This window comes from Poecile atricapillus, chromosome 3 (assembly GCF_030490865.1).
Source record: "Poecile atricapillus isolate bPoeAtr1 chromosome 3, bPoeAtr1.hap1, whole genome shotgun sequence".
Classification (NCBI taxonomy): Eukaryota; Metazoa; Chordata; class Aves; order Passeriformes; family Paridae; genus Poecile; species Poecile atricapillus.
Window position 1 is genome coordinate 82,240,745 of NC_081251.1, and position 26,575 is coordinate 82,267,319.

Genomic DNA, 26,575 nt, shown 5'->3' on the forward strand with positions numbered 1-26,575 from the left:
AGGTACTTACTGCCTTGAAAGGTCCATGATTTACCAAGTACAATCATCCTTCTCTAGTTCCAGAACAAACCGGGGAAGATTACAGTGCTGAAAGCAACTGAAGGGCTGGTGGGGGAAGGGAGTGCATGGGCTCCACCTTAAATGGTGGCTGTATTCCAATTAGCATGGATCCCACAGGCGGCCGTCAGTAGACGGACAGTGCTACTGCTATATCAGTATCCGAACCCCTCCGAATTTTGTCCGTTTTGGTGCCATACCAGGAGTGTGTGACTTTGCACAGAGCTGCTGTTTGTGGTATTCACAGCATTCCTGAAGCGTAGGGAGCTGTGTGTGTCCACACAGCCCTGTGCCGGGGGATCCCTGGCTCTGCTGGAACCCAGCAGTGCTCCGAGGGAGCGGCTTCCTGGCCATCTGGTAGGTGGCCGCTCTGTGACCCACTTTGGTGCTCTCGAGATAAGTCTCTTTGAGAGCGCAGGTGTGGGTGACAGAGATGTACAGACTGAGCTATATTGTTCCCAGCAGAAGGATGAATGGTGATAGAAACATTTTGGAGTAGAAATTAATGCTGACTGGCTTCTGGGAAGGAGAAGGCCGTTGTGCTTGTTAGTGGGGGTAAGAAGCCCTCTACAGTACTGGTTCAACGGGACCTTGTGAGGTTTAGGAAGAAAAGGCTGAGCTCTTTTTATCCATCTGGGAGTCTCAGTAGGCAGTCAGGGAAGAATATGACACTGGGATACTATCAGAGTTGAGAAACCAAGTCAAACAAGTTCTGTCACGACCTCCCAGTGCTGCCTCAGGACGGCCCTCAAGGGCTTTAAATATTGGATGAAAGCATTATATGGACAGCCTGTAACAATCACTGGTAGCTCCAGATTTCTTTTGGGGGTCTGAATAGGGTATTTTCCCCTTTATTTTGAGGAACAGGCTGTTAGAATTTTTTTTTGCTTTGTATTTGCTCTGTGAAGACTCCTGCAACAGCCATTTGTGGTAATGTATCAGCCCAATAACAAACCTGTTTTTGGCTTTTCATCTTCAGAGATGAGCCAGAGCCTGAACAAAAGGAGGAGTATTAGTTTCCCTTTAATTGCTTAAGTAACATAACAAAGAGCAATGGGAAGGTGGGCTTGTGCATCCCTCATCCTGTTTCTACAGAATCTATGCAGTGTCACAGTGATGATGCGGTGGAGAAAGATCTCTCACTGTGGCCACCTGGCAAAGGTAAAGGTGGTAGGAACTCTTGACCTGGATGACAGAAAGCATGAATATCAGCCAGAGTTGTAAAGCTTGTAAATGAAACCCAAAGACCTGCCATGCATGTATATGCAGGATTGAAGGCCAAGATGTGTCATGGATAAAAGCACACGGGAGCACCAGAGTTACCACAAGCCATTTGCTATCAATAGCAGAGATGAGGATCTATTGTCTAGGGGGAAAGCTCACATTGGCTGAGAGCACACCTGCTGCTTTTTGTTACCGCATTTGACAAAATAAACAAGGAGTTTAAAAAATATGCAAAGCATGTGCTTCCTTCTCTCCAGAGCAGGAAAAAGAGGAATCTTTGTTTCTGTTAAATAAATCACCACAATCTGGGTATTTTTGGAGCTGAGGCCAGTTAAAAGAGAAAGATCCCTGCAGTGGTAATCGTCCACTCCCATGGTACATTTTAGGTACTGCCAGAGGGCTCCTGGCATGTTCAGGAGAGCTGAGGGTTTTGACGCACTCTTGCTCATGATAGATGACAGAAGCTGGCAGGATTAAAATAGCCTCAGAACAAACTGCTCTTAATCTTGAAAACAAGTAGACATAAGGATGCTGTGACCTATTCCCACAGGAACAGGCAGACCCCCTTCTGGATGGCTCTCAGGCAAACTATGAACTCAAGCAGAAAAAAAAACCAAAGGACTGTGTGAAAAAGAGGGGAGCTACCCTTGGTCAGGGTGCTGTTAGCCATGAACAAAAGTCTGTGTTTTGCTCAAACTGTGTCATCCCAGGTTCTACCTCTCATTAGCCTCCTCCACCACCACCATTTGAAGGTTTAGGAGCTGCATGTGCTTAATGTAACATTTTAATTTTAAGAAAGTTACCTGTTCTAAGGCCTTGAGTCACATTAACTAAACCTCAGTTCCACTTCTAATATGGAATTAGCTCTTGGTTTTTCACTCAAGGGAAAAAAAAAAATCAAGGGATCATTTCATTGAGCATCTGAATATACTGTAAAACTTTGTTTTGATCAGTTTTCCAAGGCAAGAACAACATATTTGTTTCAAGAGTTAAACGGAGCAAGCAAACAACTTTCATGGGTAACCACTGAGCTCTTGAGCTGAATGTCTGGATAGGAACAAGAGAAGTATGGGAATTAGTCTGCTAAGCTGGAGAAAATCTTTTGGTTGGGAGCTCATTGCAGCTCAATTCACACAGTACTTCATTGTTACCTGGATTGCTTATACCAAAAATAACAAACATACTTCCTCCAGACCCAAATAAAAAGCCAGGCTCAGTGACAGGAGATGACCTTTCCTTTGCTTGAGGACTTGGTGTGGGTGGTGACACACAGAGAGTCTGGAAGCCTGCAAAATGCAGTGATATCTCCCACTACCTCCCTAAAAACCTCTGCTTGGGTAAAGAGATAAATGACAAGTTTGGGATAGCAACTCTAATTGCCTCTGCTGTCACCTTCAGGAAGTTTTCTGAGTTTTGAGCATATTGCATCTGTCAATGGCTGAAGAAGGATATTTGCTTCTGTGAGAGGCACCGAAGAGCAGAGGCCACCTCTGATCACACGCAGCTCTGGGAATGGGGCTGACAATTAACCTTAGATCTCAATGTTTCAGCCTCCACAGCAACTTCCCTTCTCGAAGGACCTGCAGGATACACCTCGCACAAGTGGCCTCTGGCCACTGCTGGAGTCCCAAATGTGGGTTCCTGCTGGAGAAGGCTACAAACACCTTTTCCCAGAGTATCGCTACTGTGGGGAACAGGAAGAGAAAGGAGTGGAGGAGCAATGGGGCCATAAACCCATCTCTTGATTTTGCTGGTGGTTTAGGTTGCTTAAAGGAAGGATTTCACTAACTTCAGGGATAAAAACTAACTGCTTGTCTGTCACTGTTCAGTGACCAAGTAACATTATTGTCGGTAAAATAAACGGGGTTTTAACACCTTACGGTTTCAAAGTTGCTATACTTTATTCTCTCCCTTTTTATGGTTTATTCTGAGGGGGCTGAAAACCAAACATCTTCAAAATTACTATTTCTTTTCCTTCCTAGTAACTGTCTGGTAAGTTTTAAATTAGGCAAAGCAAAGCAAACACAATCATATCTGTCATTAGCTGCAATACTTTTACATTTCAAGTCTGGTAATAAAACACAGAGGTGTGCTCTGTATTTCCACACATGAATTGAAACTTACGAAATTAGCAGTAACAGATAAATAGGGATACAACTCACTAATTTAAAAAAAAAATAGTTATGTCATTGTTTTCAAATGTTACAATTACTTAAGTAACAGAAATTTTTGGTTTCTTGTCAATGTATCCTAATTTATGACAACTAGTAGCTCTGAGATTTTTTTTGTTTTATCCTGTCTCTCACCCTTTAATTGGGGTACCCATCAGTCACTTTCAATTTGCTCTCCATATCTGGCACAGAAGCAGCTGGAGCCAACACTTAAAGAATTATGCCAGACCTTTCCCCCTGCCTGTTTGACCGAGAGCATTCTTCCCTCTGCTGTTGCAGACCCCCCCTTTCACAACAACTGAGTCCTGCTCACTGCTTCCTTATCTTATATCCCTGCCCTCCCCTATTCCACAAAGGCCTCGACTTTTAGTTAATTCCACCTCAAGTTTTAGTCAACACTGAAGCTCCAATGTGCTGGCCATGCTGCCTGCACATTGCCTCTTCCCCAGTTTTTCTGTGAACATCTTGCATGCTCATTTTACAGTCTGCACAGTGAAGCAGAGGTATTAGATGGCTTATCTACACAATGCAGATACATCTCACATTTCACAGTTATTGCTAAAACTGTAGTTACACTGCTATTTGGCTAATATCCTTGAATGCAGTAACTTGTACCAACACCAATTAACACCAGAGAGGACTCAACGCTGAAATTTTGCCCAGATTTTTTTGACTTACACAGCATCATAATGCTGCTGCTATTTTCTCAGCAGTCACAGTGTTTGTTGTTTTGAAGGATGCCATTATGCACCTGCTAACTTCTTTCCCATCAGCACAAAACACCCTTCTCTTCTTTCTCTACAACTGCTCTTGGCCAAAGAGTAAATTTTCATCCCTGTGCTTTTGTTGCCTACACCCCCGCATCTGACCTATGACCTTTCAGCCAAAAGACCCCCTGCTTAGGTTGCACTTTCTTTTCTTAGGTCAGATAGGAAAGAACTCAACCATGTATTAAAACAGGAGCTTGTTAAGACCAGCTTCATGGCTCGCTCGGTTTCCCACTGCCGCACCAAGGGCTTTACAAAGCAACAGCTCCCACCTCAAGGAGAAGGAGCCTCCCATTCCCTTGGCCCCCCACCCAACACAGAACCAGGGGAAACGTTTTTCCCTTCTGAATTAGCTACCAATTAACTTCTCACTTTGGACTAAGTGGTGAGGATCTGAAGCATTTCATTGCATTAATTCTTCTGAAGACTTTTTATAAAAATATTGAAGTCAATGTCCCCAGTAAAATTTCTTTGTTTCCTCCAGAAGAAACATGAGGAAAAGAGGGGCAAAAATGAATTAGAGTATATAGGTTTGTTTTCTTCTTATAAAAGACTAATCCACAGAGGGTAAAAGGTTCATTTTCTCAGTGTAAAGAGCACGTTTATTTAGTGCTCTCAAGTATATTTCCAAATAAATAAGTGGAGCAATGCTGCTGTTTACATATGGATTCCCAAACCTCCCTGCACCAATGTGAGTTAATAATAGATCAACAACTCTCTCAAAGTACAGGGTGGGGGAAAAGGACTGTTTTTCTTGGTGAAATGCCTTTAGATCAGAAAGTGCTTACAGCATAATAGACCATTAATCATGATATGAAAAAATGAAAACATTGTGTCACTCATGCAGGCAAAAGTGAGTGATCTCATCACTCATCTTTTTACCAATACACTATTAGACACTGTATTTCCAAATAAGATGGTTTCCTTGAAATTATGTAGTGATATTGCTTTTAACTGAAAAACGTACAGTGAAATAGTTAAGTAGAATATGCCTTTAAAGAAAAAAATACAAGAAAAAACAAACATTGCTACTTACAAATAATGTAAATTATTCCACATATAGTAGGGGAGTGTCTTAAGTAGCAAGATTTTTAATGAAGTAAAAAATTATTTACTTACATAGTTTAGATTGCTCTGAAGTGTGATTTTATTCATAGTTTCAAACAGACAGAACAAAGATGGAAATCCTTCAACTTCACAGTGTGTGTAAATTATCTGGTTATCCTGCAGCTGAAATCTTACAAAGGCTGCTGATATAACCCATCTTGCACAAGCAAAGCCTTCTCCTATTGTTTAAATATTCCTGTTTTACAAACAGCACTGTTAATAATAGCCCCGAAGGATACATTTGTTGATACACATCAACAGGCGATGGAAATATTTTCCTGTATTTAAATGAGATGTAATTACAACTTTGCTAAAACAAACCACACTCTGTTTATAATGGAAGTTAAAGCACTCCCAAATCACTGTCTCACTAATCCTCTGAGACCCTGCAAGAGAACACATGAGCTCCCAGATGTTTAACATCATTCTAAATGTGTGCTGTCACATACATACATGAAACAAAGCAAGGCTTGTGCAGATTTAACAGATTCACTATGAATTTCCTGCTCAGATTTGCTAGGATAACCACTATTTACCACCTTTAGACACCTCACAGGCTTGCAGTGTAGACTGACTTGTTTATGGACCACCTTTTCCCAAAGATGTATTAAACCACAACTCCTCCAGAGCAAGCTATGAATCGCTTCTTTCACTGCCAGTTTGTTCCTTTTCTGGATCAAGATAACTGCCTTCAAATAAAACTCTGTTCTTCATTCCTTCTTTAAGCATTCTTTGCCGGATCCTTTGCTGGGCCAGGTTGTACCTGCAGTAAAACCTAGAGGAGGGGATAAAAAGAAAACACAATTCCCTGTTTTATATGAGTGGCAGTATCAAAACAGAGTCATTCAGGCAGCTGACAAGTTATAAGTACATGTGATAATGCTAGTAAAATTCAGCATGCTGGTTATGGAACTAAGACACGAGAATGGGATATGCAAAGGAAAAAAATAATTAAGAAAAATGGAAATAAGTGGGGGGGGTTGATTGCTTAGGATTCAAGAAACAATACAAAGTATTTAAAATATAAATATAAACATTCAAACACATTGAAATGTTTTCCTTTAAAGACAGTAAGTATTTTGGGGAGAAGGAAGAAGACGCTTTGCTAGGCAGGTTTTTTAAGGTCATTTCAAAGCCAACATGAAACACTGTTTCAGAAAACTGAAACACAGGGATCATGTTGTACAATTCAGCCAACACAGGCCTGTCAAAATTGAAGGAGCATTTTACATACCAGTATCCTAACATTGTGCAAATAAAGCCACCAACTGCAACATCACAAGATCTTCTAACTCTACCTGAAAAAAAAAGCAAAAAATCTTATGAAAAGTCAGAGAAAACAACTTGTATGGCTTCTCATTATTAATAATACCCAACAGCAAATAGAAGTTATTTTTTTCTTGCAAATAGATATATAAAATCCAAAAGGAGTAAGTACTTACTAGTTGCTAAAAAATATCCAAGACCCATAACTAAAGACCCCAGGGAACCATAGAGCACTGATTCTCGTGCACATGGGACATTTTGAACATCAAGAAATCCCAGGAGTTTAAAGGACTGTAAGACAAAAATAAAAAAACAAAACCAACCATTAATTGAAAAAAATCACTTCTGTAGAAGTCTATGATGCCAACTCCACTGTAAAACTGGCTTTTTATCTTAGTAGTCAAGTATAACCAGTTGAGAACTTACCGCCTCCAGGGTTATAGACTAAAAGTGAACAAGTACAGCTATATCAGGAATGTTTTTGGAAGAGTTAACTATTAATTTACATAATATAGTTTTACACAAAACTGTTGATCCATCCTTTCTACTGAATATTAATAAATAACTACTTCACTTTTTATCTTTACATTCCCCAAAAAAGGAAGGGAGAAGACCCTTAAGAATCCGGTAGTTTTGTTACATCATAACAAACAATGAAGGTTACAGTCAAGTATGCAGTTAGCCATACCATGTAATTTTAGTGCCCAAAACAGCAAATATGCTTGAAAGAAGTTAAGTTACTAGAGAATGAGCATGTAGTAGAGAACCTTATACTGAATAAAAACATTTATAAACCACTAATCTATGACATAACCCTATGTCTAGGTAGGGGCTGGGCACCTGGGTCAGGGTCAAGGTGGCTGCCCCTCAGTAACACCTGCACATTGTTCTGCTTTCAAACCCTTGGTCAGGGATGGTGTGAGAACACATTTTGTTCTATTGTGCTTAAATCATTAGAGCATGAAGAATCATGTGTGCAACTTTATAAAATTCATCAAAGGTGATTGTTTTATTTTGTCGTGAAGATATTCCATTTGGTCAAAGCAGATTTTGAAGATGGAGTACTACAGTAAACAACTGCTTGTGGAGGGCTGGCAACTCTGTGAGACGAGTCATTGTGTCACTGTGGTAATGGGGATGGCAAGCATGAAAATCCCCATCGTCAGTTTTATCCATGTTCCCTAGGGACAGCCATCAGCTGTCCCTGTGTAGAAGTGAGACAGAAATGATGCGGCCTATGTTGGTCGTATCTCCTAATGAGTAATTTCAAGTGGTCTCGTGTGGAAGAAGTCACTTGATATGTTGCTGTTGTTGGCTAAGAAGGTACCCCTGCTACATCCATGCAGCGTGATGCATCCTTTTAAAATAGCGTCTCACCTGTTGCCAGGCTGGGCATCATTTGTTATGTGTCTCACCACCGGCCTCAAGAACCCTCCAGTCTCACCACGGAGTTTCGCCCACCAAGAGAAAGTCTCACGGAGGGGCCCGGGGGGACACAAACCCCCGCCCCACCCACCTGGCCCTGCAGAGCCTCAGCTCTGCCGTGGGTTTCCGTGTATTGTTCCCTAATTATTTCCTCGGGCGGTGAAACAGCGAGGCGGAGCGGTGTGGGGGACGGTCACTGCAATGACCTCCCGCGTCCCCAGCGCGGGGCTGCCGCGGCCAGCCGTGAGCCGCGCAGCTCCTCCTCATCCTCCTCCTCCTTATCCTCATCCTCATTCTCCTCCTCACCCCTCGCCGCTCCCCCCTCGTCCTCCATTACCTTCCCCGGCTCAGAGTCGCCCTCGCCCGCCATGCCGCGGCAGCGCCTTCCCGCCCACACCAGCGAGCCGGGGCTGCGCCCGCGTACAGAGCGGCGGCGAGGAGAGGCCGCTCCGCCCGCCCCGTCTCTATGGCGCCCGCGGAAAGGGCGGGGGCGGGCGCGCCGGCGCCATTTTAGGTCCCGGCGCTGAGCGAGATTCCAGCGCAAATCCTTTGTTCGGCGAAATGGGTCACGGCGCGGGGGGCGCGCGCGCGCGGGCACGCGGCCGGGGGGGCGGGGCGCCGGCGGTTGCCCCGCCCCCGCTAGCGCCGCCCGCCCGCTCCCCGCCGCGGGCGCGCGCCTGGGCCGGGCGGGGCTGAGGGCAGCGGCTGAGGGCGGCCCCGGGAAGCCGCGCGGTTCCCGCAGGGAATGCGTCCCCGGCGCCATAGCTCCCGAGAAAGAGGCCCTGCCGCGGTGGGGCTGAGCCGAGCTGTTTAAAGCTAAAAGAGAAGCAACCGGGCTGGGTGATGCAAACGCGCTCAGTGGGTAGCACCTCGGGGGGGAAGGAGGTTATGGCATCCTTCGCGGACCGTGGCCAGCCTGAAGGATGTGGGGATGTATCTCCCGCACCGCAGATGGGGAGAGCCGATAGTTAGGGGGAGCATCCCAGGGTGCTGGAGTGGGACCGGGAAAAGACGACGTGTGCAGCTGGGCGAAAAGTCCCCGGGTGGCAGCGGGAAGCAGGAGGCGGAGAAAGAATTGATTCGAAAGTGCGCTGGAAAATGGCGTTTTGTGAGGCCATGCGGAGCAGCGTCAGGCACAACCCCGGTGGGTTCAGCCGGGCTAAGGCCTGTGCTAAAGCACTTGGCATGCTGGAAGTGACCTCTTAGGTGTGTCACTGTACCTGCAGTAAGGACGAGAAACGGTCATAGTGCCAGGTGCCTTAGGACAGAGGTACAGTTCCCCAGGATACTGTAAAAGTACATTTTTGCCAGAAGAAAACAAGGCTCTCTCTTGCTAAGTAGCGAATTACAGGGCAGGTTCAATTTAGGGTCTTTTCCATCTTAGCAGTGAAGTATAACAAGGACGACAGATGTGTAATACTGCTCTTTGATCTAAAAAATAGCGTGTCCTGACTTACGAGGTATGAGGTATCTTAAGACCTTGTCAAATATTATTACACGTTTGGATTTTTTTTAATTCTATGCTAAGTAAATTTTTACACACTGAAATTTATGTCCATTTGGATTTTCTGTTACTACTTTTTTTTTTCCTGTGTTTGTGGGGTTTTGCAAACAGTGTACTTTCACGCAATTGATTTTCAGATTTTCATGTGCCACTAGCTGAAAAGTGCTACTGCGCATTTGCATGAGCTATTTTCAATCTCCCATGGATTAGAAACAAATCTCAATCCTTCCCAACAGTCCCAATATATCACTGTTTTGTCATCTTTGTAGAAATTGCAGCCAGAGCTCTGAATTAATGGAATACACTGATTTGCTATGAAATACACACTTGCTATCCATTTTAAAAAGATCAGTTGGAGTCCCTCGAACTGTGAATAGTTTGGCCTTTTTAAAGTTAATGTGTATTATGTATGTAGTGATGCAAACATAGGACATTTGCTATATGATGCAAAACCAAAAATTATTGACATAATATGCCCTTGTATATTATGTATAAAAGCTTATAATGTCCAGATTTATTTCAGTTGGTTTAAAAATTAAGCAGTGACAAATACTGAGGAATGTAGCTAGGAATCCCAAGAGAATGCTGACATCTCTGAGATTAAGAAGGGCACAGTGGTGAAAAAAAGACGCTGCTTTTACTGCTAATGAGGTAGCCTGGTGTGCAGCAGCTCATATTTTGAAGGAAAAGAATGGAAGGATCTTTTTTGCTTCAGAAGAATTAAGATGGTGGAGAGCAAAGTACACAAATAGAGCCTCTTCTGTCTAATAGTCAAGAACAGACTAAGGAGAAGTACATTTTACACAAGGTTTTCCCTTTGTGTCATTTATCCTTTTCCCAAATACCCAGATCATACAAATTACACTGCAATAAACAATACCATTCTAATTTTTTCCCCCCTCTCCTTCTTACTTGGCCATTACTCTGCTTTTCTGCTGCACCTCACAGCTCTGTTTCTTGTCCTTCAGAAGCTGCTCCAAAATTAATTACTATTACCCTTTGTGGAGTTAGAAGTGCACAGGGATGCTTGTTGGTGCTTCAGATGAGTGAAGATGCTAGAGCTGGAGCTTGCTTAGCTTAAGAGAAGAGGGACATTTGGGATAGCTTGAAGCATGCAGCCATCTTTCCCTTGTGTCCCTGGCATCTCAGGGGGATGCCGGGGTGAGCAGAGGGCATGGGGTGATGCCCTCCACACTTGAGGAGGGCAGGGCTCTTGAAGTGGGGGCCTCATACTTCTGCTGCCTTTACCCTCATGTGCTCTGAAGGCTCTGGGACTAGGGTCTTCTCTTCAAATCCTGGGTTCAAATAAAAATGAGGGTAGCTACTTCTAGCTCACTGGAATGCAGGTTTTAGCCTCTAAGTTGATAAAGGAGGTTGAGGCTGTGTGGGCAAGTGGTACTTTAGAAGGGTGATTGCACAGGGAACGTGAGAGCTGCTGGAACATGACCACTGCTTTGCCAGTGTGACTTGCTGCAAGAGGTGGACCGACTTTTGTTTAACCCCTTGGTACACCTGGCCCAGCAGAAGCACATCCCAGAGCATCTTCCACTGTATCCTGCCGGTGTGTGTACAGGGAAAGTGGTATAGCAAAAGCCCCTGGATGCATGCCTTCCTCCACTAACACGGATACCGTGCGGTTTCTGGAAGCCAGGTAAGTTTGGAACTGCTGCCTTGAATTTCTGACCCTAAAGGACACAACTGATGTATCTAAACATTCTTATTTCCTTAATGACATTGACTGCAGCTGGAGACCCTTGGCAGACCTGCCTATGCATGGTCAGTTCTAGCCATCATAGTGTGCTTCTTGCCACCTGCTCTTAGGTGTTTGAATTTTTCCTCTCTTTATGCAGTTCTTACTAGCACTGATCAATAAAGTGTGGCATCCTTAGCCGTATGCCTCTCCCTCCCAAAATTGACAGCTGGTCAATGGTTTGGATTGGTCTTTGACAGCATCTTTGTTCTGTCACTCTTCACCTCTGTGTTTAAAGGTCAGGCCAGGCAAAACTCTTGTCAGTCCACCAGCAGGAAAGAGACCACCGTGTACATGACATGGAGCAGCAGACAGAGAGTGCTCATGTCACAACAGTGCAGACAGGAACCTGGCTCACTGACTTCTCCAGTCCCTATTTCCTTCATCAGAAGACTTCACTGAGGGTTCTGATCCCTACATACATGGATCTTGTCACTTCTTGCACCATTTTGGGGTGAACTCCCTAGAAGGAGGAAACCATTACACAAGGGTGGAATTTCCTGCCTTTAGCACCTCTTGGCCATGTAAGTTGTTCCTATACTATAGGCTGTTTATACAGCATTGTGGAAAAGCAAGCAAAAGCTGTGACAACCTGTCCTAAGATATAGAAATACATTTATTAGATGGTGTGGATGACAACCCCTTTAGGTTGATGGCCACCATGAACAGATAACTAAAATTCCTGGTGAATTCAGCATCTCCCAAGAGCAGCATGCTCTGCCCAGGACATTTGCAAAAGCTCTCCTGGTCTGTCTGTAGCAGTTGTTGCTGGCAAGTGGAGGCTGCTCTGCCTGTTCATATCCATAGGTATCAGCTTAAACTGCTCTAAGATGGGCTGCTGACACCAGAGGTGCTCCAGGCCTTCCTCCTCTTTGCTGTGCAATCCTGCCTTCTCTGTATCACCAGCTCTACCACCTGATGCAGCTGAAAGTTAGCACTACACAAAAAGCTGCTTCCTGGCCATGATGTGTGACAAACAGGCTGTTTTTTTCAGAGCTGTGCTGATTTACATCAAATGCCTCAAGAAGTTACTGTGTTGAAGATGTTTGGAAGGTAGCAGGCCATTGGGTTCCTGGGCTAGTAGCTGAGGCACACCTTAAGGCAAATTTTGGAGATGTCCAGCCCGGCTTTGTCTTCATGGTCACCCTGAAGCTACTTAAATAGCAGTGAAGCAATTGCTTGTTGTAACCATGTGCCATTTTGTAAGCCATGAAAGCTAGAGGTACTTAGGACTGCCAGAAGCCATGAAGAGGATGATTATTCCACTCATGTCGTCAGTTGCCTTGAAGGTGTTTGTCCTTCCAGGGGCAAACATTACGTTATTGAACGCAAGTGTGTAGGAATAATGTGTTCTGGAGTTACGTATTTCTGAACTGCCCTTGCAGCCCAGAAAGCCAACTGCATGCTGGACTGTGTCAAAAGAAGAGTGGCCAGCATGTTGAATTCTAATGTACTCTGCTCTCGTCACACCCCAGCTGCAGTGCTGCATCCAGCTCTGGGGTCCTCAGCACAGGAAAGGCATGGATCTGTTGGAGTGAGCCTAAAGAAGGCCCACAAAGATGCTCAGAAGGCTTGAGCATCTCTCTGGAGACACCCTAATGGAGCTGGGGTTTTTCAGCCTGGACAAGAGGCTCTGGGTACATCTTATAGCAGCCTTCCAGTACCTAAAGAGCCTGCAAGAGAACTGGAGGGGAACCTTCTGGCAGGATCTGTTGTGATAGGACAATGAGTGATGACTTTAGATTGAAAGAGGGTAGATTTAGATTGGATATTAGGAAGAAATTATTCCCTATGAGAGTGGTGAGGCACTGGAACAAGTTGCCCAGAGATGCCCTATCCCTGAAAACATTCAAGTTCAGACTGGATTGGGCCCTGAGCAACCTGATCTAATTGAAGATTCTCCTGCTCATTACAGGGGGGGTTGGATTAGATAATCTTTAGTAGTCCCTTCCAACCCACGTTACTCTATGATTCTGTGACTCTGTGATGGGGGTAAATGGTTATTATGATGGCTGCAGAGATACTCTGCTGTAGGTTATGTCAGAGTAACCCTTATGGGGTCAGGGCAGGCACAAAGAGTGCGCTTGGCTGCTCATTGCCAAGGCAGTCAGCAACCACGTTCATGCGATTGAATTTAAAAAAAAAACCTTTTTCCCCCCCTAAGCATTAATGTTAATGCAAATTAACTTTCAACTGCATGACAGTTTTATTCTGGGTTGGCTTTGCTGATTGTTTCTGTGGGTTGACTTTGCCTAACTTATTCCTAACTGCTGGTACAAATGATCTTTTCATCTGCGACACATTAGAGATTTTAATTCAATGTACTCCTCTGAAAGCCAAGGAAATAAGGGCAGGCTTCTAATAGCTTTATTTTTTTTCTGCCAGATCTTTTAATCTCTTTATTTAGGCACTTGATTCAAAAAGGAAGAGGCTTTTATATTAAAAAAGGCAGCTTATATAAAACATAAGGGTTATAATTGCAGCTATACTGTCGGATGTAGAGCTAGATTTAAAATTTCCTGATTTACTAGTATAAATTGGACTAAAATATGCTTCTGACTAAAAATAGAGCCGTTTTTCTTAAATAATCAATTTTTTTTCATATAATGTAAATTACTTTGTCTATAAAGCACGCCTTAAATGTATTAGTGGCAAATACTAACAGACACTTACGTATTCCTGTATGTCACTGAAATCCACTTCAAGCAGATGATGGTACTATTTATTTCTGCATGTTTTGTCGTTTTTTCTTAATTTGCAATTCTGTAAGTTGCAGAACTTGGTTTTTTTTTTTTTTAAACTAAAAACATTGGGAGATATAAACTACTTCTGACACAAATTTGAATGGTGACCTTGTAACCACAGGGTCATAGGCACAAGAGTGTGGAAGGGACTCCTTTCTTGTCTCAGAGCTACTTTCCTTTGGCCCTGTTCCATTCCTCACATGTTAATTTAACTTTATTTCAAAACTTCCCCTCCCATTTTCACATCTTCATTTTTCAAAACAGTAGCTGCCCTGAGGTTTCTGTTAAAAAGAGTGTGGAGGGTGGTTATTATGAACTCTGTGCCTCGTGTTCCACGTCTGTCATATGAATGTGTCAGGCTTAATCTTTATTAATTCCTGAGGGAAAACTGAAGACTAGAACTAATAAGGTATTTGTATGGTAATTGTTTCTTTTGGGACGTGGTTTCTGAGAATTCATAACAAACTGAAAAGAGTTGCACAAGTATGAATTTTATTTAGAAATAAGCTGCTTAAACAGCACAACAAAATTAGAAAATTCATGGGGGGAAAAAAATATATTGAAGATTATTAAATGCTCATGCACCCTCTCAAACGTAAGGACTCCCTCAGCACAAGTCAATGGAGGCCGCAAGGGTATTCTGAGGAGTTATCATGGTGTGGTTCTCCTGTCCTTACACTTTTCCCTATATATTCAACACTAGATAAATTAAATTTTTGCATGACTCACTGGGGCTCTTGCATTTTTGCCAAGATTAGGCTAAAGGCCAGAGAAGGGAAAGTGATATAACACAGACAGTGACATCACTGAACTGAAGGGTAAGAGAGGAAAGAGATGGTGTGCCAGGAGCCACTTTGGTGATGTGTTTTGCATGCAGTGTGCTGTTCAAGTGGATGTGTAATTAGCAGTGTACAGGGAGAGGGGAGTCACATTCAAGAACCCGAGCATATCAAAGTAGACACTCAAACCAGACAACTGGAGAGGATGTTCAAAAGCCATGCCATGTAGCAACTTCAAAAAATTATGACGTACCAGGCAGATCTCATATCTTGTTGTGTTGTTTTCCTTTTCTTTTTTCTCTTTAGCAGGTGGGGGAGGGAAAGGAGTTTGTGGGTTTTATTTTAGTTTTGTAATCAAGTTTAAAGTAGATTTCACTACTTATCCCCACCCCACATTGCCTGGTGACATGACTGTCTGCTAGTACCCAGCCATATGCAAGGTGTTTTATTCCACTAGAAGTTACAGTGTATTCCTGAGACAGCCACCATACAAAATACATTCAGAGAAGTCAGGGTATGTTGTTTCATCATGCTACAAAGGCTGGTTTCAGTCTGCTAGGGCAGGATCTCCTACACAAAGGGTAGGAAAGGTTTTGGCAACGGGTAAAGGAAAAAAAGTGTGCGTGGCTTCAGAAGGATCTCACAAGAAACAGGCAGTCTGCAAGGATGAAATTTGAGAGTTCAAAGTCAAACACAACATATTATTTCCGAACGGTTGTTCCAGATTTGCAGGCACCTTAGGTGTCCTGCTGTGGTGTCCAGATTCCCTGGCAAGAATTCAAGGTTTTTCTTGTTTGTGACAGGAATGATTTCATGTCTTGCACACTGAGAGTGTTAATTTAGCATATAAATATTTCTCTACCTGGTGTGGTTTCTGCTGCTTTCTGAGAAGCAGCAGAGATTAAAAATACTTCATACCTTGTTGCTTGGTGTTTTTGGATCCAATATTTTTGCTCTTTTCCTGATGCCTCACTGTGACCTGGCTGAAGGCTGAGTCAGTCTGTTGGTCACTGGCTACCGAGGGCTACAACCTTCTGTCATATTTTCATTTTGGAGGATCCTGGTTTCCTGCCTAAAGCATCTGGTGCTGGGCTAAAGTCATTAACTCTAGAGAGTACCTGATGCAGGACAGTCATGAGAATTTGGAGGGAGGGGGTGAGGGTGTGTAGTGCAGAAGCTGAGCTCTGAGGTTTTAGAAAATAATAGGAGAACTGGAGCACTTTGGCTTGCTGGGGGAAGTGCTCCCAGATGGACACGGGGGGGTCTGTGTGCACTCTCTGCACTCAGCTGTTGCCATCCCCCTCCATATGCGAAGTGGTGAGGCTGGAGAAGCCTTGTGGAGTCTCCCTATGGTAGGGCTCAGTGCTGTTTCCCTCACCAGTGAGACAACTACCTCCTCCCTAAATTGAGTTTTAGACCTCCTGAGCACAGGCATCTGTTCATGGGCCACTGAATTATGTAGAAGGGTTTTTTCCTTTATACTGGTGGTTTTATTTTCCCATACATATTCCCACACTGATAGTTCTGTTTTCCCAGCATGTCTGACTTGTGCCTTCTCAGTACCTCTGCAGGAACAAGAGCAGCAGCTAAACACGTGATTAATTGCCTCACTTAAAATCTGTTTAAAATTCTTAGGTAATTGATGTCTGGTAGATTGTTTTTTCTCATCTGCTCAAGCTAAATTAGGTGGCTGGTGAGTTATTCTTCCAGGCCTGGGAAAGTCTGTGTTGGCAGAATATTCAACAACAACCATCACCAAATCCTGTGCTTCAGAAAGGGGCCATTTCTCAGGTGAGGAAGAAAAAGGAGGGCTTATTGTGATGAATGGTCCTTCAGAGCACTTACTTGGGCTTCTGACAGTATAATACTGAATAATGGTGTTCCTTCTGATTCTCATCTCATTCTTGTGCTTGGGAGCAGTAAGTGCATTCCCTTAGTTTATGGTTTCCTTTCTACATTTGTTTGTCTTTAAAGTCATCACTCAAGATGATCACTGCAATACAGCAGTTGGCTTAAATCCCCCATCTTTTTCAAATGCTCGTCATGAGTACTAAAAAACTAATGCTGCTCATTAGTGCTGTTCATCAAGTTCTGGATTTTTTTTCCCAACTTAACGACAGGCAAGTCTCAGATTTGGAACATATTAGAGATCTTTTTGAAATCTTATCTATAACTGACATAATTATCTGCTCAGACAAGTTGTGGTAAAAGACCAATCCCTAAGAAGAATCTCAGGCATTACACTCTTATTTTTAAGTTAAATCATGGAATGGTCTCCAAACCCACACCATTTCATTTATTAGGTCTTTTTCAAAAAAAAATGCAGAGCTGCTGTGTATTCAGAGGAGTGGAATTTAAGCACCTGTTTTTATTTAAGCTGCAGTACCCATCAGCTCCTTAGTAACTAGGGGTGTGTCTGCTAAGTACAATCTGTCACCTGTCACTCGGTTTTTAAGTGACTGATTTCACATCCAGAGCTAAGACAGATAATTGACAAATCATGCAGACTTCAGCTGAGGAAAGTGCTAATTTTTTTTTTTTAATATTACCCACAGATGTGCTGCTTTTTCAGTTAATTTCACATTCTTAGACAATTTCAATCTGTAGCTACAAAGAATGGCATGTGCATTGATTGTAGCTTATTTGTAAATCTCTATCAGATACAAGTAGTCCAGAGTCTGCAGATTTATATTAGCGTTGGTTAAATGTAATTTTTTCATAATTAAACCAGCTAGGTTTCTGAAAAGTTTCCAGAATCTCTTTTAACACGTATTCAGTGATATTTTAGCAAAACACTAACCTCCCAAAGTCTTAAATCTTACTGATAATTTCAAATTTATTAACTTTTTTAGTATAATTTTTGGGGAAAAAACAAATTGAAGAGAAACTTGAAAATTACTCTGTAGGCAACAGCCACAGATGGGAAAATTTGATAAAGGTTAGAGAGGTCAGAGGTGAAGCTGGTGGCTTCTGCCCTGAAGGGTTTGAAGGAATCTTCTCAGCAAGGAAACTTCCTCCTGATTCTACATGATTAATACCTGTCTCTGCCCCAGTTACTGACCAAGGAACTTTCATCTGGGGGAAAATTCTGCTAGCTCCTGGAAGTGTAGTTCTCACATACATACTGCCCTCAGACAGAGAAACCAAATGCATGAGCCAGTTAAAAAAACGAAACAGAAAACAAACCTGTACTGTTTTATCACTGATCAGAATACACAGACTTCATATATGTCATTTGCTGGACTCACCTGCAGCAGTTCTATGTCTGTATCTGCCAGCCCTGGTTTCTTCTCTCAGTGCTGAGGATGCTTGAGTCTCAGTGCTGTGGCACAACAGCAGGGAGCTGAAGCCACAATGCCTTGGTTTGTGAGACAAAGCTACAGAGAAAATGTTCAGTGACACTATCAGAAGGCCCCTCTCTTGTGACCTGAGATAGCATTCAGTTATCACTGTGTGATCAAATTGCGTTTGTCAGATTCTCAGATAACAATTCGCACAGGGCTGATTTTCCTGTACTTTTGTGCCGCTATGGGAAAGGAACATTGGGAACCAACTTTGAAACTTACAGTCTCCACTCCTGTCACAACTGTGAGTCAAAGAAATTCTACACTGGTTTGAAACTTGATATGTTTGGCTGAATAAAGAAGGACCAGTTGAGCAATCTGGAAGTCAGATGTGAGCATTCATTCCCTGATCTGAGAGTCTGACTGTCTTAGGGGCAGCCTTAGGGTTTGAGAGCAGAGGGAGGTATGGACTGGCATCCCTGAGCTGGCAGGGTTGTTGTCTCTGCTGGGATGAGTCACCCAGGGTACTGAGCTGAACTGACTGCTTCTGTTCTCCACCTTTTATCACACTGCTGTCCAAGGCTGTTTTGTTAGAACAGAAAAGGAGTTAAAACTGACAACACAACTCTCTAAATTACATTGTAAGACAGAATAAAGTTTTTGAAAACAAGTCTATCCTTTACTCACTGGGTTCTTACAAGGCAGACAGTCTTTCCTCTACAGTTTCCTTGAGTTCCTCTCTTCTGTTCAGGCTCTTGCCTTGTCTTCTGAACATTGCCTTATCTTCTGACCGAACTTAGTCTTAATTGGATACAAAACCTGGCTCCTCTGGTTGCTTTGTGGGACCTATGGGACCCGTCTCCTGACTCTGTTCTGGCCCACTTAGACAACATCCTGTCTCTATGCTTTTCCTAGAAGCTCCTGAGTGCTAAGCCATGGCTGGACCAGCTGGAGCACAGAGCCAAGCACTTTGCTAACTCATCAGGAAAACTGAGCTGTTCTCTCAGGGAATACTGCCCACGTGGGTGAGAGGTGTTCAGAGGAGGTGGAGAGCTTTGAGATAAATTGCTCATCCAGGAAGAAAGGCAGTAGGCTGGAAATCTGATTCCCTCACATCAGCCTCTACCCTGTCTGGCAAGGCTCCAAGGAACATCTGAGTCTTTTCTGACATGAGCTGGGAGGAAGGTTCTGAAGCAAATCTGAGAAAGGCTACATGATGGCAAGCTTACTCAATCCTGAAAACTCCATCCATGCCAAACAAGCTCCTTTCAGGTATGAGTGTTTTGTTACCCCCATGACAGATTTAAATCAGCTGGAAAAGCACCTTATGTACTTGTCTTGGTTTGAAAGACAGGTGTCCACTAGGGAAGGCAGGAGCCTCCCTTGGAAGGAAAAATGTAAACTCCCTTCCTCTGAATTATTAAAATTTTGAAATTAAGGGGCTAGGGATAGGAGTAACAATTCTTTACTAGTATGTATAACAAACCACAGAAACAACAACTACAGCAATAACAACAAAACAGAACCAGAGACCCTGTGACAGCCTTCTCGGCCAAGATGGGGTCCCTGGCTACCTTTTGCAGAGCTGCTGGACAATAAAGGCTGTCTCTGTGGAATCGCCACACAACACTCCTGTCTCTCTATCTCTGAGTTGGCCTGGGATAACCTTGCAAGCAGAGCTGAAATCACTGAGCTGAACTCACTTACAGCCACAGGCTGCCCCTTGCTGAAGTTACCCGGTGGCCAGGGACCACCAGAGACCCCCCAAAGGCTGTCTCTTGCAGGACCTCTCTCTCTGGGAAAGGCGTGCCATTCCGGGTCAGACCAATGGACCTGGCCCGGAGATGTTTTGCTTCACAAGCCCCTCGGGCAGTCAGTCCTGGTGCTCCTGCAGGGCTCTGAGGAACACTCAGCTGGAACAGCAGGAATGAGCAGAGATCCCAGGCCGGTGGATGAGGTGTATCAGCAGCTCCGCGGCAGTGGCTGGCACTGCAGGATGTCCCAGCAGGATAGAGAGGGCCCACAGAAGAAGAGGAAGAAGGAGCTCTCTCTGGATTATGGCGAATTCTTTTCTCCAAGCAACAACAGCTCCGAGTGTGCCGCTCTGAAGCCAAAGAAGCAAGCGAGCCAGCAGCTGCCCCCCCCCGCCCTCTCTTTTACCTGTCCCCCTTCCCCCTGGGCCCAGCCGAACTCTTGTCTTCTCAAACACTCAGTAAGTACCAGCAGTCAGGTTTGCCCCGCAACTAATGGGGAAAAATCTATAGGTGAGGAGGAACAAAAGGAAGGACACCTAACCCCCAACAGTACTAAATCACGAAGCACCAAGTGCCAGTGTGCAGGTAACTGAATCATGCCCTGACTGTCCAGCAGCTTGAGTCCAAAGAACCCAAGCAGAACTCTCCTCTCTGTACATTTAATCACTGCCTTACATATATTACATAATGCATTATTCTTTTACTGTCCTCCTCTATGGAGTGACCATTACATTCTTTTAAACACTTTATTGATTGGCTAAACTTGCATGTAAAAGCAGGTCTTTGGCAAATCATGTGTCTGTTCATGCTGTGTATATTCAATGCTGCAGTTACATTTGTGAACTACACACTTCTTCCATAAACACCAGATCTGTCTTCTGTGGGATTTTGTTCTTCCTTTGATGGACTATAGACCATCAGGTTCTGCTTCTAAATTAAGAGGTATCTGATTGCTTATTAGTTGTACTGTAAAGTTCTTTATGACTTCAGTAATTAGTGTTTATACTCCCCAGGTCTATGTAGAAGCACTTTAACATTGCATAAGAAGATTAAACACTCTGCAACAGAGTATGCATTGCTCCCAGGATAGTTTTACATCCCCAAGTTTTGTAGAGCCTCACTGAGGGAGTCTTTCCAGAAATGGGGTCATGGGTAACCTCAGGTAGTAATTTTGAGTGGATTTCACAGCAGAGATGCAGAAAAATATCCACAGGAAGATACCAGGTATCAGAGATCATGAAGCTCTCACTGCACCAAAGAACTTTTCAACTACAAACACTTGTTTGTTAGTGCTATGTCATTTGCAGGACTTGAAAAAAGAAGCTTGATGACTGATTTGGCTGCCTTCATAATTTCTGTGTTATTGACAACATTTCTATAAAATGTTGGATCAACTTCTAGAAACATCAAAATTCATGCTAGACATGAATTCCATCCTACTGGCATCTGTTTCCAGATGTTGTGATTTGCCTGGTTATTATCCAAGGCTGTTTTCTAGCTGAAGGTATTACCTGCAGGTGCAAGCAGTGTATTAAACTGAACAGGCACAGGGTTGTCAGCACATCTGTGACAGACATGTCACACACATCTGTCCTGCCTCCTTCCATGGGAGATGTGAGTCACTGCTGTGGTGGGCACAGCTTGTCTTCACACCACTGGTCCTGATCATCGACCACAGGCCTCCATCACACTGTCTAACATGGGCTCTGGAGTTTCTCTTGTTAGGTTAAATACCTCTTTATACTTTCATGGACTCCTTCCAAATGAAACTCAATTGAGTAATTAATAATATGGAGGGAGAGTTAAGCTTTTTAAATTCTGCATGCTTTTGTGCCAATTATTCCATCAAAGACTGGCTCACTTTGTTGCTACAGAGCTTCACAGCAAGACATGACCTTGGTTTATTAAATAATACATTTATTTCTGACAGCAACTTATATGAGTAGGCCTATCCAACAAGACTGATGTTTGACCACTCAGTAGTACAGTGTGACCACTGTACTAATACAGTGTATTAGTTTATACAGTAGTAAACTGAATAAAGAGTCCCCTGCTCAGTACCTGGAAGCCTCACAGTGGCTGTACTTGTCTCTAAGCCACCATTGCTGCCTTTACTATTTCCACTCAAGGTGCTGCAGCACAGTCTCCTTGCAGCCTCTTGGATATCTGACCACATGCTCAACACATTGCTGGTGCATCTGCTGCTGGCCTGGACTTTGCAGGGAAAACAATAAATTTCTGCCTCCAGAGATGGCAACAGCGCTGACTCATGCTGGTGTGAGCTGTACCCACCAGTATGGGGCTAATGGGGTCTGAAGTCTCTGCTCCTTCTCCACCTCCTCCTCCCCTTCTCCCCTGGCTGGAGTTTGGGGCTTCACAGGCTGTCAGTGACACAGGGCAGGTGGTGCAGGCTGTCCTGGTGTACCTGCAACTTCTCTGAAACCGCTTTCACAACACACGCAGGGCAATACAGTGATGAGTCTCTCTACTCCTGTTAGAGCAAAGCAAATCTGTTAGCTTTAAATCTCAGAAGTAATTTTCATAACATCATTTCTGCAGCAGCTAGTTTCCATGGAAACCAAGAAATGACTGGCAGCATGCATAGAAAGAAGACAGCTGACCTGATTGTCCTTCCCTGGCCCCTGTGGATGGGCTTCCCTCAGTCTGCACATGCACATCCTTTGCTCATTTCTGTGAGATGGACAAGCCCAGACTCAACGGCTTCAACCCATTCCACTGGCAGCAGCCTGAGTGCAGTCTCTCCTGGCTACTGCACATCCTCCTCATCCTGCTTTTCAGGGCAGCTTGTCCTGCACCCAGGAGAGGAGGGCAGAGGGAAGAAGGGTCTGTAGATGTTTTCACCCCGCTTCCCACCCCTGTATCATTCCTAGGCCTCAGCAGTGATAGAAGGACTTGTGGTTAGCTTTGAATGTGCATGTGTCCCTTTCTTTTTGGCCCCCCCAAACCCACTTATTTCACATACTTTGTTCACTTATTCCACTGCTGCTAGAATACTCCTATAGGTCAACTTGTTGAAGGTATATACTCATAATAAAGTCCTACATGCATTGCATTGAATTTACAAATATTCTTGGAATTCTTCTTAACTACTACCAGAAATATCTGCACTCCAGGTGAAGATTCTGTTCCCTGTGGTGTTCCTTAAGAAGCCACAAACCTATGTCACAGTCTTCAGGAACTAGCAGTTTTGTCTGTGTGCTTGGGCAGAGAGAGGGGACTTAGTCTGACCCAGGCTCAGCTGCAGCTTTTGGTTGCATTTCTTCGAATTGCATTCTCAGTAAACCTCCCCAGATGATAAGGAGGAAGTGTTGATCAGCTCATGACACAGTCAGGGAAGAGAGTCATGACCAATAGGATTACCTGGTCTGCAGGTAAAAAGCAGATCCTCAGAGACCATTTAGGAAGTTGTACATCTGCAGGGACTGTGGGAGAAAAAGTTGACTCTCAGGAGCTGACTGCTCTGAAACTGCTGGACATATAGGTCATGCCACAGGCCAGGACCAGGAAGATGTGTAGTCAAGCTCTGAACAGATTCCATTTTGTACATAGTTTAATTCTGCAATATTAGTTTATTATTAATAAATAATGACATGTCAGTTTATTTAGTACAAAAGCCCTTTTTTCTTTCTCATTTGGAGACAGCAACATTAGCACCAATAATCACAGCAATATTAGCACCAATTGATACACCTTTGAAGTTCAGTGCCAGCTGGTGAGGTGCTAGAGGCTGCCTGTCTGTCTGAAGGATGCATTGCAGGTTCCCATGCCATGCTCATCCCTACGCTCCAAAAGCATGGGATAAGCACAGCATCCCTTGGGGCCATTCACAGCGTGGCATTTCACCTGGGGAGCGTTTGTGCAGGGAGCCATGGGCAGAGGCAGTGCTCTAGGCCATGGAGTCTGTTCTTCCTTTAAACCTCTTAAAATGCACAGAAGCCACAAGGCTCCTGGAAGGGCAAAGCAGCTTAAAGAAAGCAACTGCAGAGATGAGAGCAACCACAGAAGCTGGGCACTCCCTGAGGTGTTTCTCTGCCCTCAACTCCAGAGTGCTGGAGGGAAGAGCAAGCCTGGACAGCCTCCGCAGTGCTTTTACTGAACTTTCCAAGTCTCTCTGACATAAAAAATAATCGACCTTTACAGCTGCATTTGAGCCAGCTACACTGACATCAGCTCTTGCTAGTCCTCACTACTCAGTTCATGTTTGCTTAACGGCATGTGAATTAATTCACTGCAGGATTAGTGACACTAATACTGGGCTAGTGCATGAAATTTAAGATGCAAAGCATCTTCTGGTTGTAAAAAAAAAAAAAAACAAATCAAAGGAGGCAAATGCCAATGCTTTTGGAATTCTTCACTTTTAGGATGCTATGACTGAGTAATGAATGAGCTGAAGTACAGAAGAAAAATAAACCAAATTCCAGCTATTTAAAGGCTCAGCAATTCCTTCCAGGCAAAAAACAAGCAGCTATTGTGTGCTGGCACTGGGACGGCTGGGGGAAAACAGCGTTTCCCACAGGCAAATTAGGAATGGGAAAATCAGGACAAAACCCACAAGCCTCTGCAGCCTGAGTAGGGAACACAAGACATTTTCTGTTCAACATGATTTGTGTTATCATTAGGCGGGTTTAATAGGGCTTTATACTTATTCTGGGAGGAAGGCGCTGGCTCTGTTTGAGCTAACAGTAATGACCATTCCTTCTTGGGAAACATGAGGGAGCATTTGCTACATCACTCAGGCACTCACTGGGAACGGAGGGTCTCCTCCACCCCCATCCCTTCCTGGTGAGGGAGTTTGGACATGTTTCACTGGAGCCTGATAAAAACCTGTCTGTACCCTGTTTTGCCAGGGGGTGTCTGATTCACATCACTTGTCTCACTGTACAGGAGGACCCATATTGACCACCAGCCACACTGGGACCTGAACAGAACTCCACAAGGGATGCATTTGAAAACCCCACACCTTCTACCCCACAGCTGCCTGGGGCAGCAGACAGGGTATGCTTCTGGATGCACATATCATGGATGTGGGAAAGGCTTCTCTCATCCACGATGGCTTGTACCCCTTCTTAACTCTCCTCCCAAGCTGTTGTGAGCCCCAGCAGGAACAGTTCAGCAACACAGCCCTGGCTTCCTGAAGTTCTGTGTCTGGGTACCTTGCTTCAGGCTGTGTAAAAGTGAAATGGGATAGAGAGGTAAAAACAGCTCCCTAAGGAGAAAACATGAGTTAAAGGCAATGAACAACAGCTCCTGCAGGGCACACATGAAACCTCTCCTTCACCTTCACTTTGTCCAGGAGACACTAACAGGGATTTCTCTCCTTTCACACTAACACACCGTCTTGAAACAGCACAGCAGGTGCAACAGACTTACTGCTTTGAGGATTCCAAAATCAACAACTTTCAAAAGACCAGGAGAACTGCTGATCACCCATCTTAAACCTGCAGAAGGATCAGTGTTCCCTTAGTTCTATGAGTCCCAGGCTGCTGCTCAGAGATGGATGGAGTGGAGAGTTACTCTGGTATGAGCAATGTCCCTCTATGGAGACCCAGAGATAAATGTAGCCTCTGTCATGCCTAAAGCAAGCTAAAACTATTCCAGTGAAGGATCTTGCATTTCTTTATGGCTAGATCCTGGTTTAGTTGTCTATATGCTAATTTTAATGGACCAGATCATGTGAAAAATACAGGATCCCTACTCCAGCCTAGCAGGAATGGGAGCTGCCAGTGGAGCACAGCTGCTCTTCCAAAGAACTGTCATGGCTTCACTGACAAGTTATTACATTGACAAGTTTCAAGTTTTTTATGATCCGATTTAGATCAAACCACAAGATTTCAGAGAAACAAACTGTCTAATAGTCATTACCATTGCACTGCATTAAGCACTGAGAAAGAATGCATTCATTCTGGGGGGGGGGGTGATAGGACTAAGGTGCTATAGCCATGAAAAACCTCTGCCTGTTGTGAAGCTGTTCCAATGACAAATTTGTCATATACTTCTGCATGGCTGAAGAAACTTTTACAAAATAAATTTTTATTTGGAACATCTATCTTTTCTTCAAGAGCAGCTCCATTAAATGCAGCCACTCACCCACTAGCAAACAATGCAGTAGATAATTTTGTGAATTGATCACCTTCCTGGAAGCTGATCAGGACTCCTGGCCATTGGACGCCAGAAGTGAGTTCATCTGGAACTCACATTAGTTTTAACTGATGAACTACTGTCAGGTTTCCTTTCAATAGTTACAAGTTGCTCAAACTCTCTTGCAGGTTTGCTGGTGAGAGAAACTCAGAAAAGGGAACACACCTGCATCTGGGCAGCTTCTCCAACAAGTCAGGCTCTAGCCAATGTTCATTAGCAGTGCACATGGACGTGGTCCTCCTCAGCATGCACAACATGGCAAAACACACCCCCTTCCCAGCTATGGGGAGGGATGGGTAGGGACAGCACAAGCTCGGACAGCCATAGGACAGCATTCCCATTTACCAGTGCCCTCAACTTGCAGAGAAATCTCTCTGCTGTTAAAACACATGCACTCATCTGCCCTTTGCAAATTCCAGCACCAACATCTTCCACTGCTGTCAAAGCATGTCCTCAAGGGCCGCTGCCAACTCTGTGCCAGAGCCTGGGACGTTTGGGGAAGATGTCTCACACAAACCAAATTGCAGCACCTGATGCTCATGTCAGCCTAAAGCTTAACTACAGGAAAATCTTGGATAGTCTCA

At 44.1% G+C, this 26,575-nt stretch overlaps 1 protein-coding gene across 1 annotated transcript; it reads right to left on the minus strand.

The window, feature by feature from the left end:
- Window positions 1-4,634: 4,634 nt before the first annotated feature.
- Window positions 4,635-8,594, minus strand: LOC131577603 (cytochrome c oxidase assembly protein COX20, mitochondrial). The gene is made up of 4 exons (XM_058835611.1): window positions 8,355-8,594; window positions 6,769-6,883; window positions 6,561-6,624; window positions 4,635-6,101 (listed from the first exon to the last, which is right to left on the minus strand). Exons 1-4 carry the CDS (start codon window positions 8,385-8,387, stop codon window positions 5,960-5,962), a joined length of 354 nt encoding a protein of 117 aa, XP_058691594.1. The 5' UTR covers window positions 8,388-8,594; the 3' UTR covers window positions 4,635-5,959.
- Between the last annotated feature and the right edge of the window lie 17,981 nt (window positions 8,595-26,575).

Excerpts from the sequence above, each read along its gene's own strand:
- LOC131577603 (XM_058835611.1), bottom strand. The coding sequence starts at position 8,387 with ATGGCGGGCGAGGGCGACTCTGAGCCGGGGAAG. Across the intron at positions 6,625-6,768 it reads TGGATATTTTTTAGCAACTA|GTAGAGTTAGAAGATCTTGT; the intron begins GTAAGTACTTAC and ends TTTTTTTTTCAG. Across the intron at positions 6,102-6,560 it reads TGCACAATGTTAGGATACTG|GTTTTACTGCAGGTACAACC; the intron begins GTATGTAAAATG and ends CCCCTCCTCTAG.